We start from the raw sequence: 18359 nt of genomic DNA on the forward strand, positions 1-18359 counted from the left end.
GCGCTGCTCCTGCATCCACCAGTTCTCTGCAAGCCTGGGGGTGTTTCCACATACAGACAGTGTTCCAGTACTATACTGCTCTAGACTTCCTTTCTCATACTTCTAGGCCAGTCACCAGTGAGCCCTATCCTAATCCTTGACCCTATCCTCCACCCACATGGAGTGTAAGAGACAATTTATGTTCACAGCACACAGATCTAGGACTAAGAAAACACATTACAATCCATAGAAAGCATGAAATGGGGCGGCACTGCTCAATGTCTCTCCCACATGGCTACCTATGTGCCTTGTCATGTACACAGCATACGTGGTGCTCAGTCTATAATATTAGTGCATCAGATCCAAAGATGATAAGTAAAGAAAGGAGGGCGGCACTAACCACTGCTGTAGTCGGTTCCTTTATTCTTCATACAAAAACAAGTACAAAAAGTAGGGCTGGGGCGGACTTACTCTTACACAGAACTCCAAGCGGCGACGGCCGTTTCTCTCTACCTCGCTTCTTCGGGCCACTGACCAGAATACACATTAAAGAGGACCTTTCACCTGTATAAACGATGTTAACTGAGTATGCTGCCATATAGAGAGGCGCCCGGGGATCTCACTGCACTTACTATTATCCCCGGGCGCCGCTCCGTTCTCCCGTTATAGGCTCCGGTACCTTTGCTTCTTAAGTTATAGTAGGCGGGTCTTCTCTTGTCCTGTCTCCTTCTCCTAGGCTGCAGCGCTGGCCAATCGCAGCGCACAGCTCACAGCCTGGGAGGTTTTTTTCTCCCAGGCTGTGAGCTGTGCGCTGCGATTGGCCAGCGCTGCAGCCTAGGAGAAGGAGACGCCCACAGGACAAGAGAAGACCCGCCTACTATAACTTAAGAAGCAAAGGTACCGGAGCCTATAACGGGAGAACGGAGCGGCGCCCGGGGATAATAGTAAGTGCAGTGAGATCCCTGGGCGCCGCTCTATATGGCAGCATACTCAGTTAACATCGTTTATACAGGTGAAAGGTCCTCTTTAACATGACAGCATAGAGAGGGGAAAATAATTGCAAGTCACAGAAGACAGTTTATGGGGGAGGGGGAGAGAGAGAGTTTGAGGGGGAAGATCTAGAACACAAGGGCACTGCAGTGAAGATGGGGCAAGAACTATATAAACTGATGCAGAATCCGTCCAATGAGGGATGCTGTCTAATAAACAAGATAAAACCAACACATGCAGAGGCACACAAACACTTCGTAAATTAATTCTACTATGACTGGAATAGGAAATGCTCTTACTGTTTCCTGGAGGGAAGATGTGGTTGCCATGCACAGAAAACAGCAGGTGCTGAGCATTCTGCAGTGTTCAAGCTCTGAACCCTGGGAGGGAAGGGGCCTCTGCACTGAGCTCAGGAGCCAGACAGTGAACTTCCTTGCTAGAAGGGAGACCCCTAGTAGCAGAGATTTCAGAAGTGTATTGTAATTCTAAAAAAATGTTTTTCTATATTCTGCCTAGCCAAGACAAAAAAAGTGTATAATTGAAGTGCTAGCCACGTGTCTTCATTCAGTTTGATTCCATAACCAAGTGATTTACATGTAAGTCACATTCCATTTGGCAACCTCAGAGCACTATAGTGACAACAAGATGCAGCTCGGTGGTACAGACACACATTATGGTGGTTAGAAGCTAGGTTATTTTGGCGTGAAACTTTATCAGACTACATAGGCGCATCTGCAGAATGTAAAGGTGCAGTATTTTTGGGATTATTACTTTGGGTTGCCTATGTTACATAGTAACATAGTTTATAAGGATGAAAAAAGACATTTGTCCATCCAGTTCAGCCTGTTATCCTGCAAGTTCATCCAGAGGAAGGCAAAAAAGAAAACTGTGAGGTAGAAGCCAATTTTCCTCATATTAGGGGGAAAAATTCCTTCCCGAGTCCAATCAGGCAATCAGAATAACTCCCTGGATCAACGACCCCTCTCTAGTAGCTATAGCCTGTAATATTATTACGCTCCAGAAATACATCCAGGCCCCTCTTGAATTCCTTTATTGTACTCACCATCACCACCTCCTCAGGCAGAGAGTTCCATAGTCTCACTGCTCTTACCGTAAAGAATCCTTTTCTATGTTTGTGTACAAACCTTCTTTCCTCCAGATGCAGAGGATGTCCCCTCGTCACAGTCACAGTCCTGGGGATAATTAGATGATGGGATAGATCTCTGTACTGACCCCTGATATATTTATACATAGTAATTAGATCTCCCCTCAGTCGTCTTTTTTCTAAAGTAATAACCCTAATTTTGATAATCTTTCTGGGTACTGTAGTTGCCCCATTCCAGTTATTACTTTAGTTGCCCTTCTCTGAAATGTTTGGTATGAAATATTGCTGATTTTAAAAAACTACATTTTATTAAAGATAATATAAATAGTGGGAGTTATGCCCCTTGTATCCATACAAAAAAAAAATCCCGGCAGTACCTGCAAAGATTTGGACTATTACCTAGCAACAGACACAGTCTAAACTTGGTTACAAAATCCTAAATAGGGTCTTCTGGAGAGACCAGCATAGTTATCCTCATTACGTAGAAATGCTAATAGTATGTATTGATAACGCAGCACCAGCCTCATCCAGGGGACATTTATAGGAGAAAAGGCATATAACTAATGAACAATGCGTTTATATTGTTTTTGTATTCCGTTAAGGGGCAATGGTGATCAGCAGGAGAGTTTTTATGGCAGTGAAGCTTTACACTATGAGGAATGATCACATGTGCTGGTCCGAAACATGATTCCGCTTCCTCTGCCTCTTGTCCTAATAAAGCCTGAGGTTTTATATGTTGGATGAGGGCTAGAACCTTCTGTCATTAGGAGAGGCTTTATCTCTGCAGAAGTTTTTGTTGGATCTCCAAGGGTCATATAGTATAATTTGCAGCAGATTAATGCAGTCTTCACTTGAGGTTTTGATTTATACTTCTTAGGCCTCCTGCTGAGACATCTATAGAGAACAAGCACAGGAGACTGTGTGGATCTGTATCGCAGGCTCTTTCTTGTATGTTTTTATGTTCATGCTTATATTTAGTATTATCCTATGAAACGCAGCCCACAAACTGCTGATGTACAGAATTTGCTGTGGACCAGTGCCAGACTAGTACTCATCAATATGCATAAATCCACACATATGACTGCCATTATTTAGGCCAGTTATTCTGTGGATAGAGATGTTGATAGTAATTTGGAACAATACAGTTTATCTTTGTAGTTAGGATTCAACTATGTGAGAATCAAATCTGAAGGTGCTGCTACGCTTCATTTTTAAAGGGTTTTCCCAGGATGAGAATATTGAAGATTGGTTGAGGTTCATCTCTTGGGACCCCGACAAATCAACTGTTTGAAGGTTTGCAGGACACTTTCATCTCTTTGTTGGCTACATAGTTATCTGCTTGCACGCCATCTACTTAGGCTACTTTCACACTAGCGTTCGGGGTTTCGCTTGTGAGCTCCGTTTGAAGGCTCTCACAAGCGGCCCCGAACGCATCCGTACTGCCCCAATGCATTCTGAGTGGACGCGGATCCGCTCAGAATGCATCAGTCTGGCAGCGTTCTGCCTCCGCTCCGCTCAGCAAGCGGACACCTGAACGCTGCTTGCAGCGTTCGGGTGTCCGCCTGGCCGTGCGGAGGCAAACGGATCCGTCCAGACTTACAATTTAAGTCAATGGGGACGGATCCGTTTGAAGTTGACACAATATGGTGCAATTTCAAACGGATCCGTCCCTCATTGACTTTCAATGTAAAGTCTGGACTGATCGGTCTGACTAACTTTCACACTTAGAATTTTTTCTGAACTATAATGCAGACGGATCCGTTCTGAACGGATACAAACGTCTGCATTATAGGAGCGGATCCGTCTGTGCAGACACCAGACGGAACCGCTCTGATTGCAAGTGTGAATGTAGCCTTACTAGCGGTGGTGCAGCGGATTGCAGCTTGTACCCTGTATAGAAAAGTGTAACACGCTCTCCTGTGCAGAGGGACACAGTAATATAGTAACATACATAGTAACATAGTTTATAAGGCTGAAAAAAGACATCCATCCATCCAGTCCAGCCTGTTATCCTGCAAGTTGATCCAGAGAAAAAAAAAAAACATGAGGTAGAAGCCAATTTTCCTCATACTAGGGGGAAAAAAATTCTTCCTGACTCCAATCAGGAACTCAGAACTTCCTGGATCAACGACCCTTCTCCCAAAACCTGTAATACTATCACACTCCAGAAATACATCTAGGCCCTTTTTGAACTCTTTCAGTGAGTTCACATCACCACTTCTTCCAGAAGAGAGTTCCATAGTTGCACTGCTCTTACAAAAAAAAAGAAATTGCATATCGTGTGTGTTTGTTTTTTTGTCTATATATTCTTTTTTTTTTTTTTTTTACATTGAGAGTGTCCATTGTACAAAAAAGCAGTTGGCAGAGGAAAGGATCACTTAGGAGTGTTCACTAATGGGCATAAAATCCAAACTCTATACTACAGAACCAAGCATCACTGATGGCCAGTTCGCAGTGTTCACCAACGAACACATACGGGCTGCCATCTTGACTCACCCGTCCGGCGATGCACAGGTAAGCTCTTGCCTGTGCCGGGAGCCGATCTAAAATCAAATGCGGTCTCCGGGAGCAGGCAGTTCCGAGAACAGCCCGATGAAGGCCCCCGGCGGCTGTTCTCGGAACTGTCTGCTCCCGGTGACCGCATTTGATTTCAGACCGGCTCCCGGTACAGGCACAGGCAAGGGCTTACCTGTGCATCGCCGGAGGGGTGAGTCAAGATGGCAGCCCGCATGTGTTCGCTGGCGAACCCTGCGAACTGGCCATCACTGGCAAGCATACACATAAGTCGTAAGGGGGTACAAAAACAGATAATGCATAAAATGGCTAAATGGGTATGGGTCACACTTCAAGTGAATGAGCCTGAACTGCAATAGCAAGCACAGCCGCTATTCAATGGACGGTGCTCTGCTTGGTATTCTGTGAGGAGGTTACAATGCTCACTGAAGTGCTGCAGCGTCTTCAAACAGCTGGTTGATGGGAGGTTTCCAGGAGTCAGACCACCACCAATCAGATATTCATGAATTCACGACCTATCCTATGGATAGGGCATCAGTATTGAACTCCCAGAAAAAACATTTGAAGGGATTGTCTGAGATAAATAAAAATTGAGTAGATGTAATACTATAACAAAAAATGCTATACTTCCACCTATGCTGCCGCTCATCTTCATGGCTGCAGCAGTGATGATCCATGCACACAGGTCACCCTGTAGCCAATCATTGGCCTCAGCTGTACTTGGGATGTCTCAGGTGAGACCACTGATTGGCTGCAGCTGTGACCTGTGTGCATGGATCATGACCACTGCAGCCAGAAAAGCAAATAGCGGATAAAACAGGGCAAGTATTTACATGGGCTGCCCAAGTTTTTAGTTAACTCGACCACTTTATGATCTTTATGATTGAGAATTTATTAACATTTTCAGAGGTTCGAGAGGACTTTGGTTCTGTTTTTTTAGCAGTATTTTCTCAAACTTCTAGAGATCCATGAGTTATTGCTATGACCTAGTAGTAATTTTGCCATCCAGGTAATTTCTCAAGAAGATTCACTGCTGTCTTCTCTATTTGTAGATGACTCTTTGGGGTATTGGAATCCCAGAGCCTTAGAAATGACTTTGTCCTCCTTTCCAAGCAGAAATAGATATTTTATCTTTCACATTTTTTTCAGCAGCTGATGCATTATTGGATTTAGGCTAGGGCTCAATAGCAAGACCTGGTAAAATCGTGGATAGACTGCACTGTGAATTTAATGTTTCCTTAATGGGAGGGGGGAGTCACATGTGGTAGCGAAGCCCAAGCTTTAAGTAAATGTTTGCAAACAAAAGGTGAAGAAGTAGGTATTACTTATTATTGCCACTTAGGTTGCTCAACTCACTGCACTATTTAAGAGTGAAGACACTTTGTCACATGAATTTTATGGTTGTTGTGTAACATTGTCCCTTAAAAGAATTCCAAATCCCAAAACATTTTACTATTCAGTGTGTCAAATATGCAAGAATAGGGAACATCTGGAATAGGACAGCTTTATAGACATTTCCCCAGACTCAGATCAAATCCCTTATTTTCTGTATTTGTAAGGTTTTGTTGCACTTTATCAATGAAATGTGAATGTATTCTGCTGTCAGAAGACCATTTTCTCTCTTCTATTGTGTGACGTATCATCTTGTGATTACTCTTTGTCCATGCTGGCCGCTAAATACACTGTAATCCTTAAACCTCCATTCTGTAGAATCCAGAACAGGCAGAAAATTAACGACCCTTGAAAATAGTTGTGATTGTTCCAGCAGTTTCTAGGTGTTTCCCATATAAATTTAAGCAGAACTTGCTTGTCCTTCCTTTCCATTCTCTACTCTTGTACAGACCAAACTGATTAATTGGAGCAGCAGGTGCTTAACAGTAGATAAGCTATACATACCTAATGGTGGACTGGCCACATATACATATTGAAAACTGGAGTGAGAGTCGTTCACCCGGACCCCTTACACACCCTTAATATTAGCTAGAGATTTAAGTGTTTATAAAGTATTTTGCATTACATCTGGTTTGAATCTCTGAGAAAAATTGTTTAGATTTCAGAAGATAGGTGTAATGATTTATAAATTGTTGTTATATTTTGTATAAAACACGGCATCCCACAGCGACTTAAATTGCAACCTCATGTTCCCACAGAATAAAATCAGATATTATACTTTTCACCCATTGATACTTTTCTCAAATAACATTTGCCACATTTCCAGTTAGGAACCTGAAGGAAATCCAAGTGCAAACTTGGAAAAATGTTTGTGGAAAAAGTTTGTTGTACTCACACACATCTGTTCGATATGCTAGATATATGCTTTATTAGATTGTGTATACTAGTTACTTTACATATATACTTAACAAAAGAAGCACCATGTGTCACAATTCTGGCATAAACTTAGGTCCCAAAGTAAGCCAACTTGTTAGGTCAGTAATCCATGTCACTGCACTCAGCAGTCTTTGCCCACCACTGCCATGCTACTCACCATGCTGCCCAGCGTCCTCTGCAAGTCTCCATTGCTCCAGTCTCTGTTCCCTTAGGGCACAGGCGCACTTACTTGTGGCCTCTAAAAGGGCCAGTGTAAGCATTTGCAAATCCTTCTCCAGCCAATGGCTGAAGGTTCCTGGGTATATAAGGCAGGAAGAGTATGCCTGAGCTTTTGGTTCGCTGTGACCAGCAAAGGTGTCTGGAAGACTTGTGCTTCATAGCACCTCACAGTTCAGCTTTCAGTTCAAGTCCATGTCTGAGTTCTCCCAGTTTGTCTGCCCTGTCTGTGCTACAGTCAAAGTTCCTTGTTGCCTAGTTCTTGCATCCATCCTGCCTGAAAGCTTTATTAGTGTCTCCAGTTCTGTGTTGCCATTATTTCCAGAATTAGAGACTGGCCAGACTGCTCCTGCGAATGTGGTGCATCTCAGTCATCCAGCCAGGATTCCTATAGTCAAGTTCTGCCAAAAAACACATCATCTATTCAGACTGTACCTGCCGTTTTGGGGTGTTTTTGGTGCGTTTTCTGTGCTTAGAGCTTCTGGTACTTGTGCCAGAGTCCCTGACTATAATGGGTCAGCTGCCAACTATTCTGGGACTATTCCAAGAGCTAGTGGTCTGTTTGCTGTCCTGCAGCTAAGGCTGTACGGAGTTAAAAGATGAATACCAAGGGAGCACCAGAATAACGCCCTTAGGGTTTAACTTAAACTAAACCAATTAGTTGGTACAGTGGGTCTACACTTACTGATCCATAAAGCCAACCAATAGTTGGTATAGAGTCAGAGAAAAGTGTCTATCCTTGCACCAGATTAATTATTGAACCTTCATGATAAATCTGTGACCGGTCTAGACAGCCTAAGTTTACACTATCTACAGGATAAATAAATCTTGCTCCTTTGGTTCTCCTGCTACAGTTCATTGTTTCTAACCATAAAGTGGTACAACAGACTCCAGCTCATCTTCACATGATAATGAATCCTCTCGGTGCATGAAAGGCCTGAAGAAAACTGGCCGAAATCCAGTGTGAAATAGGTCCAGCATGTCAAGAAGGATCCAATTAAAAATTCAGTCTTTATTATCCAAGGTTAAAAACTCATGTTTGAATCACAATATCTTCACTCAAGCTGGAGTTTTTAAACTTGGATAATAAAGACAGAATTTTTAATTGGATCTTGACTTGCTGAACCTTATTCACATTGGAGTTACAGCCAAGTGAGCCCAAAAAGTCGCAAAAGTCCTATTTTGTGACTCTTTGAAGCCAGATTTTTTAAGAAGGCATGATAAATGCTAGTGATGGGCTTTCACTATAATTTATATCATGAACCTTTCTAACGGGGCAGAGAATAAAACATTTGTGTGTGTTTTTTTTACTTTTTTTTTTTTACAGAATAAAACAGGATTCACCAAAAAAAGAAAAAAATATACAATATGATCCCATCACCACCCTTCAGTCCTGGTTTCTAGACTAGGATTGGCCAGAAAATTTCTGGAACACATTAACTGTGCCACACATCTAGCCTTCTTTTATAGGGCTCCATGGTGCAGTCTGTTGCACTTATAGGGGTGGGTGATCTACTTTATAAACTGTCTATTGATTAATTTACACACTGTAATACAATCTCAGAAGGGGATAGCATGACTCTAAATTGTCAGCTTCACACAACGCAATTTGATGCAGTTTTTGTTTTAAGACAAAATCAGAAAGTATGCATTATTTGTTATATAGCATATGTTTTGTTTTTAATTTATTTTCTCAACTTGTCTAAATGTCATGTCAACAAAGCCGAAGCCACATGCATTATTATTCTTACAAAATAGAATCCTATTAAATAAAAGATGGTATAAATTATGGCTTCCATATATTTGCTGCAGATGTTGGAACCTAGTTTCTTCGGTTGGATTCCAACTTGATCTTCAGCCATAAGAGAAACATACAAAACGTGCAAAATAAGAGAAACGTACAAACATAAAAAGGGAAGACCCTTTTTATGTTTGTATGTTTCTCTTATTTTGCACATTTAATGTGTTTGGAAAGCTCCATTTTCCATGGTTGTATATTTTTCAAGAACATACTTTTAATATTTGCATCTGATTTGCAAGGTAGGCAATGTTCTGGAGTCTAGCATTCAGTATACCATCTCATTTTCATTTATTTTTTTAATGCTATTTTGATGTTGTGAGATTTAAAGTGATGGTGGAGATGAACATTGTCCATAGTTTCCCTAAAAAGTGTTGTCTCAATAAAGACGACCTCTTTCAAAATGTGACTCGGTGATTGGCTAATTGCCCTGGGTCTTCTACACCCCATTATGCCGGTGATTTTCCTGTCTCTCTATATACAACAAATACACCTTAAAGGGTTGTTCCATCATTGCATGTCATATTCATTTGATATATTTTCCATTTACATGCTGTGAAAGCAATAGCCAGTAGAGAGTTTTGATATTTTCTTCTATAGTATGGCGCCATCTTGTGTTCAGTGTATTGCAATATGCATGCACTTCTATTCTGGGCTGAGTGCTGCTGGTCACACATGCTCAGTCAGTCTACCCACAGCCAGGTCTCTGCATAGTGATCCTTTTTTCACCGCAGAGCAGTAAATGGAAATGGCTTTCTTTTCTGTGTTCACTGCAGATGAGCTCATATAAATGTACATCCGGTTGTGTGCATGAGGCAGTGAACAGAGGATCGCTGTGGGGAGAGTGAAAGAGTATGCGTCACTAGGTGAACGTGCTCACTGCTATACACTTTGAACACCAGCTGGCGCCATAGTATGTAGCTAAATGTCATAACTGGATCTTTTTTTTTTAAATAGTATATATGGCAAATAGGCTTCATTTTTATGATCTATACCAGTGTTTCCCAACCAGTGTGCCTCCAGCTGTTGCAAAACTACAACTCCCAGCATGCCCGCACAGCCAAAGGCTGTCCGGGCATGCTGGGAGTTGTAGTTTTGCAACAGCTGGAGGCACACTGGTTGGGAAACACTGATCTATACAATGAGTATGACATGCATTAGTGGGACAATACCTTTTAGTCTGCAAGAGCTGTCTCAGATGGGAACCCCCCCCCCCCCCCCCCCAGGGTGTATGGAGAGGGGATATATTCATGACACGGCCCTCTAACTTTATTTTAAGGCATTCTTAATGTATTTTGTGCTACTTGAGTGGTTCCTTAGCATTAGAGCTCTTCTTTAGCTCTGTGGTCGCATTAAGCTTTGTTTTCTGCTAAGGCAACAAATGGATGCTAAGCCAAATCAAATTATGCTCTTGGATGTAAAACATGGCTAAACATTCAGAAGAAACAACTGAGAGCCTTGCAGCTGCTCCAGACTGGAAGAGAACACAACATTGACCTTGAATATGACGGATAAGTAAACATTAAAAACACAAATCACTTAATAAGTATGTGCCAGAATGATCCAGGGGAAAGCAGTGCTAACTGCACGATGTATGATTTCATGGCTTTTTTCACGTTCTGCTATGTGGACAGCACGAGGATTGCCAAAGAGATTAAATCGTTGTTATTCCATATATCTCATTACATTGCTTACCCTAAATAGCATCGGATATGCATACGGAATATGCAAAGTGTGTTTGACATAGTCTTGGAAAGTCTTCAGCCTCAAATCCTGAAAAGACCTTTATATGGCTTTCTTGTGAGAGCCTACAAGCTAGGATGACTTCTGTTTGTCATGCTGTGGGCCCGCTGTCTAACCTCTTTTTAATTTTTAATTTAATTTTTTTTATCTCAACAGAACAGACGGAGGGATCGTGGGGGTTTCCAATGAGTCAGTATTTGAAGGAAAGAAGCTGGCACGTTGGCCGGAACGCTAGGATGTCCGCTTGTTTGGTAGGTTCCATTTGTTGAGACATTAATACTTTCTTCTTTGACTCTCCATTGCAGGTCCTTCTAGAAAATCCTGAATTCGTCAAAGAACCTTCTTTGTATGCAAAACCTGTGACCGGAACAAATGAAATGTTAAACAGATGTCTTACAGCCAAAATATTATGTCTGTGCAAAAAGACCCAGTTAGGGACTGGCTGAAAAGCTGCCTTTTTCTGTGGTTTCTGACAATTAATAAAAAGATCCAGAAGATATTTTCCTGTAAACAAGTGGAAACTTGGCAGGTTTTTGCCAGGACATGTCAAATGTTAGCTTTGTAAATCCTATATTTGTGTTAATAATACACTAATAAGGGCGCCAAATAGCGTCACCATTCTGTCGTTTATAGCTCAGTGAGTGCAGATATAATCTTCCATGTGTATATTGGAATTCTTTCAATTTTTTATGTGTGAATGTTCAGAAACGTAGTTTTGTTATTGCTCAACTGTGTTGTATCTTTGTCATTGAAAAGTGTGTTTAGTCATTCATTTCACCAGACACCCTACAGTGACATTTCACTTTTTTTTATTTATTAAACTTTTATGGATAAGATCTTTTACCTGATTTGATCAGTAGTTGTTCTTTTACTTCCTAAATGCAAAATATAATGGGTTGTTGTAGACCCATAAAAAATGACCTGGACAATAAAAGAAGAAATCACAGAAATCTGATAGGCCTGATAAAGATGATGTCCCATATACGCTCCTGTGACTGCTGCCGGCCAATCAATCAGATCTAAGAGGTGCAATGGCGTCTCGTATGACCCGAACTCACTGGATCATAGTGACTTATGATGCAGTGAGTTCCTATCTGACTGCAAGTCTATTGCACAGTGGGCCATGTTTCCCAGACTGCCCACAGTCATGTCCATGCGACCTGCCTGTACGAAGGAGCCATTAGTAGAGCAGGCAGTTGGGGAAATTGTCCTGTATTCTCATCAGAGACTCGCCAAGAAGCAATGTAGATTTTTTCCTTTTCTGGACTATTAATGGAAGCAATTCTGGTAACCACATAAGATTTTGAAAATCTTATGTACGCAGGGGGAGATCTATCAAACTGGTGTAAAGTAGAACTGGCTTAGTTGCCCGTAGCAACCAATGAGATTTCACCTTTCATTTTCCAAAGGAGCTGTGAAAAATGAAAGGTGGAATCTGATTGGTTGCTATGGGCAACTAAGCCAGTCCTACTTTACACCAGTTTGATAAATCTTCCCCACAGTGCGTATTTTTTACATGCAGGAATTGACCTGCGGTCCAGCTTTTAAATCCCTCAGCATGTGAATGGTTTGTGTGGCTCCATGGCTGATGGATTGTTTTTTTTCCCCATCGATTTCAACTTTTTGTTCTTTACAATAAAGAGTGCAGATGTACAGTATGTGCAGTTTTTATTCGGCTTTTCCGGCTTTTTTCATATAGATTTTCTGCATGCAAATCCGCACAGTGTGTAGGCACCTTTAGGCACAGATGTGTGCATAGACTGCTCATGTAAAGAGTTTTTCTTCTGGTAGTTGGGGAGGATCTAAGTGCTGGACCCCACCAGAGAACAAGTTGTTTTAGTCCTGTTTACAGTGGAAAATTAGGCCATACTTTCACACTGATCACTCATAACTGTTTTATGACCTCCTATTAAACCTCAGCTCCCCCTCCGCCTGTTTGCCCGGTGACACTACCTCCTTACAGTTTCTGCTGCCATTTTATGATTTTAGGTTACTGATTTTTGTCCTGCTTTTATACTGAAATATTTGGGGTAAAATAATAGATATTATTGCTGCATGCTGCAATTGTTTGTGTATGAACTATAATTATAATACCGTGGTGCAAGGGGAGTATGCAGTGTACGGTATATTGCTGGTGTGGAAGGAAACATCCACATATGGAAAACATTATTAGGGGAGGGGATTCCTATAAAATATTAGAATGGGAATATGTTTACATTTTGGGAGGCTTTTTTACACTGGATTTTCTAGTTTTATGCTTCTATTAAAGATTAATGAATACTGTAATGCCATTTGTAACGGCTCCATTTCAAAGCATGAAAGTAATCTTTAGTGTAAAAACATAGTGATTTGCTTAATTGAGTGTTTTACTCTGCCTTAGGCCTCATGCACACGACCGTTGTTTTATTCCGTGTCCGTTGTGCTGTTTTTCGTGATTTTCTGCGGACCCATTGACTTTTAATGGGTCCGTTGAAAACTCGGCTAATGCACCGTTTGTCATCCGCGTCCATGATCCGTGGTTCCAGTCCGTCAAAAAAATATAACCCGCCCTATTATTTTTGCGGAAAAACGGTTCGCGGACCCATTCAAGTCTATGGGACCGCTAAAAAACACGGAGGCACACAAGATTGTCGTCCGCGTCCGTTTTTTTTCCTATCATTTGCAAATGGCAATTGGCAAACCTGTCTTTAGATTTTTTTTTACTTTCCTTCATGTCTGGTGATCCTCCAAAAATAAAGGAAGACACACAGAAACAAAAACGGATCACGGAACAACGGAACCCCATTTTGCGGAACGGAACACAACAACGGTCGTGTGCATGAGGCCTTAGAAATGTTTAAATGTTAAAATACAGAGCAGACACTATAGTCTTCATAGATCATATACATCAACCAGATTGCATCATTCTTTTGGGCAGGTTAGAAGTAGAAACAAGTTGATCTGATTGGCAACAATTTTACTGTGCGGTTTAATTTATTTTTTACCAAGTTTATTTAGTCAGTGCTTTAAAATACTCGTAATTGCACTGCTTATTTTTCATTGTTACTGAGTTTAAAGCTCCCTGGCTCTCTCTAGTGGTGACTGCCGATAGCCAGCATTTTATCATTTTATTGTTTTTCTCTGACTAATACAAAGTGCTAAAAAAAACTACTCATACAGAATTATGGACATGTTTAATACATTTTAAATATTAGTCAAGTGCAGACTTTTACTGTCCTTTAAAATATTTCAGTTACAGAGGACCTGTCACCTGTTCTGATATGTATGTATTACTAAATACTTGCATACCCCATTTTATACCAATTCAGGAGTATAGTTTCTTATGAATCTATTCTTCGCTGATCCTCTGTTATTTCTGCTTGAAGTTTATGAATTAATTGCCAGCAGTGGGCAGTAAAAATCCAGCTGGTTGTTACCAATTGGGGGTGTGTCCGTGCACAGTCTGACACTATTCAGTCAACGCTGCCAGCGTCAGACTGTGCAGGGGCACCCCATCCCCCCCAGCTGGTAACACTATGTTGAACCTTCATAGCAGGCTACTGGCAATTCATTAATAAGCTTCCAGTAAGAATAGTAGAAGAGTAATACAGCTTAGAGCACTTTCACACTTGCGTTAAAGTTTTCCAGTATTGAGTTCCGTCACAGGGGCTCAATACGGAAAAAAAATGCTTCAGTTTTGTCCTAATGCATTCTGAATGGAGAGCAATCCGTTCAGTATGCATCAGGATGTCTTCTGTTCTGTCCTTTTTACGGTATTTGGCCAGAGAAAATACCGCAGCACACTGGTATTTTCTCCAGCCAAAATTCCGGAACATTTGCTAGAATTTCTATTAAAATATATTAATGCCGGATCCGGTACCAAGTGTTCAAGAAATTGCCGCAATGACTAATTCGGCTTTCCGGTCTGCGCATGCGCAGACCTTTAAAAATGTGAAGAAGAAAAAAAAAACGGATCAGTTTTTCTGGATGACACCGGAGAGACGGATCCGGTATTTCAATGCATTTGTCAGATAGATCCAGAAACAAATGGTTTCCGTTTGCATGCGGATTTCCGGATCCGGCAGGCAGTTCCAGCAACGGAACTGCCTGCCGAATTCTTCTAACGCTAGTGTGAAAGTACCCTTAGGGACTGTTCACATCTCGTTTTTGCTGTAAGTCAAGTGTATACACCTGTAAGCTGTGAAAACCTATTGAATAGTGTTGCTTGGCATACCCATAAACTATAATTGGGCAAAAGTATTTCAAAAGTGCATGCTTTTGACTTTGTTTGTCACTGTTTATTCTGCCCTACATAAAATATGTACAGAAGCATAATGTAGCATACCACCCTTTTCTGTCCTGTCAAAAATAAAAATAAAATACAATTGTATCCGTTTTTGAAGGAAACATAACATATTGTGGGGGTAATTTTTTCAAACTGGTGTAAAGTAGATCTGGCTAAGGCTACTTTCACACTAGCGTTCGGGGCTCCGCTTGTGAGCTCCGTTTGAAGGGTCTCACAAGCGTCCCCGAACGGATCCGTCCAGCCCTAATGCATTCTGAGTGGATGCGAATCCGCTCAGAATGCCTCAGTCTGGCGGCGTTCAGCCTCCGCTCCGCTCAGCAGGCGGACACCTGAACACTGCTTGCAGCGTTCGGGTGTCCGCCTGGTCGTGCGGAGGCAAGCAGATCCGTCCAGACTTACAATGTAAGTCAATGGGGACGGATCCGTTTGAAGATGACACAGTATGGCTCAATTTTCAAACGGATCCGTCCCCCATTGACTTTCAATGTAAAGTCTGGACGGATCCTCTCAGGCTACTTTCACACTTAGAATTTTTTCTAAGCTATAATGCAGACAGATCCGTTGTGAACAGATCCATGCGTCTCCATTATAGGAGCGGATCCGTCTGTGCAGACAGCAGACGGATCCGCTCTGAACGCAAGTTATCCATTGCAACCAATCAGATTCCACCTTTCATTTTTCACAGTTCCTTTGGAAAATGAAAGGAGGAATCTGATTGGATGCTACGGGCAACTAAGCCAGTTCTACTTTACACCAGTTTGATAAATGACCCCCTATGTTTCCATCCGTTAACTGTATCTTTTTTTTTTTCAGATGGTGCCCTCAAATCTTTATTTGAATAAAAAGAAAGGTTTCACAAATAACAATAATTTTAAAAAATATTTATATAATCGGACAGACATATTGAAATATGTGCACATCCGTCCAAAATATACGTTAAAAAAAAGGAAAGATTATGGCAAAAATGCATACATTTGTATACTTTTTTCATGTATTTTTAAATGTATACGCTTGATGTATAGCAAAAACGAGATGTGAACACCCCCTTAGGCCCCAGTCACACGAGCGAATTTTCAGTGCAGGTGCAGTGCGTGACGTGAACGCATTGCGCCCGCATTGAATCCAGACCCATTCATTTCAATGGGTCTGTGTACATTAGCGTTGTTTCTCACGCATTACCTGTGCGTTGCGTAAAAATTCTATATTCTGCGTTTTGCACGCAGCCCTGGCCCCATAGAAGTGAATAATGCATTGCATCCGCAAGCAAGTGCGGATACAATGCGTTTTTCACAGATGGTTGCTAAGAGATGTTGTTTGTAAACCTTCAGTTTTTTTATCACGCGCGTGAAAAACACATCAATCGCAGACAAAACTGACTGAACTTGCTGGCAATATGTTGCGAGTTTCACTGAACGCATCCGGACCTAATCCGTCACGCTCGTGTGAAAGTGGCCTTAGAGTCATAAGAAAATATGCTCCAGAATCATTACATGAGGGGATGCAAGAAGTTACTACAGCAGACATGTCAGGAGAGGTGACAGGTCCTCTTTATAGTGCCTTACTGTCCTGTAGGCAAAATATCGCAACACGCCTTTGAGTGAGTCACCGAGTACATGTTATCTGTGCAATTTCCTGCCATAATATTCCAATGTGACCCAGATATGGAGCTTCTTTTCAATGAGCATAAATGAAGTTGACTACTTTTGCTCCGTTTATACTCATTCAGCGTAACTGGAAGTTCTTATTCTGTATTTTCGGCTATAAAGCTCTTCCTATACCTGGTAGCTTTCTCATGTAAGGACTGAACCTTTAAATCGGTGTTAAATATCAAAGCTGTAGCTTTATTTAATTGCTGTTTGCATAGAATAGCGGCTTAGGAGAACCATTTTCTGAGTAAATATATCGCATTACCTGATTATGTCACTTGAGGTTCTGGTTTCACATAAATGTGCACATTGACTATGGCTGCTGCAGTATGCCAGGCACACGGCCAAGTTTAATGGAATTTTTCTTTCGAACCTAAAACTTGTGATTTGTATGAAAGTGTTTTTCCTATCTTCGTCTGTCTAAAATAAACCAGAGTGGCTGTAAAAGATCTGATTAACCAGCGAACACATTGCAGTGTGTGAGTTTACTTAACTTCACATAATTAATCTGCTCCTTCTGCCAGTAGGTTTATAACATGGCCTGACTATATGATAAACACAACCACCTTATCATTTTCTTCAAACTTTAGGCTTTGGAGCGTGTTGCGGTCGGCCAAGGGGTAAGTAGTATTGTTTACTGAATTACTTGCATCTGTCTTTTGTCTGCTTTCCGTTGGTGCCTAACCTAAATGTGAACTTACTGTCTCCTAACTGCCTATAAAGTTAACTCCAGCTCGCCTTAGATATATGTCTTGTGCTGCCGCTGCTTGACCGCTCATCTTTACTTCCATGCTTTGTCACACATTGGTTGGTGCTGCTGTTGCCATTTAATTTTGTTCCCTAAAAATATTACTTGATTAGTGTATTTCCAAAAACTGCATTACCCACACACTGATCCTTAGTTAAAGGGGTTCTCCCATGAATGATGTAAAAAAATCAGACATCATATAGTACATGACAGTCTCTAACAAAGCTAGAACCAGCCCTGTACCTCACATGGATCCAGAGATCTCCACATTCATTTCTCTGCTAGATTCAGACTGGGGGCCCAGGGACGTGTTCTTTCTTCTGCTGCTCTTTCTCGGTAACTGATACAGTGTCTAACAGAAGATTTGCTTGGTGACAGTTCAAGATTTAAACTAAGCGTGCGACCACCTCAGTGAGGTGGACAAGAAATAAAGAAAACAACAAACAGCAGGTGGCGCTATACAGATACATTTTATTGAATTACTCACCGGCTATACTAAATTTTTAATTACGTGCGATTACAAAAGTATTCAGATCCAGGTGCTGGTTTGAAAAATGTCAAATATGTTTCATGGCATGACCCTTTAGTCACCATGCCTTGTAGAGCTAGCTTAGCTGACGTTTCACTTAGTGATCTGTTGCTTCTCTCTGGGGCAAACATACTGTTAATCCATATGCAAGTAGTCCATTAAGTGCAGCAAGGTTGGGTCCAAGACAATGTGTGCATCCTTGCTCCTCCTTCTTCCTCTCCTTCTTGATAGGGCCAGGTGAGATGACTATGCAGGAATCTGGCCCTGTCAGTCATGAAGGAGTGGAAGGAGATGTCAGAGAAAGCAGCAGGAGTAAAGGTGCACTTAGTGTCTGAAGCCCACCCTCTGTGCACTTAGCTGCTCACTTGCATATGGATTAACAGTACATTTTCCCCAGATGGCTAAGTGAAAGGTATCCTAATATTTATCAGTGTACTTAAGAAAACTTTTAAGCTGCAGCCAAAGTAGAGAGCTGAAC

At 41.5% G+C, this 18359-nt stretch overlaps 1 protein-coding gene across 2 annotated transcripts in view; it reads left to right on the top strand.

Annotated features, from left to right (window-relative positions):
• Positions 1-18359, top strand: part of METTL25 (methyltransferase like 25) — a 280093-nt gene that overhangs the window by 138561 nt on the left and 123173 nt on the right. For both annotated transcript variants that reach the window (XM_040408511.1, XM_040408516.1), the window contains exons 7-8: positions 10830-10924; positions 17195-17224. In XM_040408511.1, coding sequence (XP_040264445.1) covers positions 10830-10924; positions 17195-17224 — 125 coding nt within the window. The remainder of the gene's footprint in view (positions 1-10829; positions 10925-17194; positions 17225-18359) is intronic.

Source organism: Bufo bufo, chromosome 1 (assembly GCF_905171765.1).
Source record: "Bufo bufo chromosome 1, aBufBuf1.1, whole genome shotgun sequence".
Lineage (NCBI taxonomy): Eukaryota > Metazoa > Chordata > Amphibia > Anura > Bufonidae > Bufo > Bufo bufo.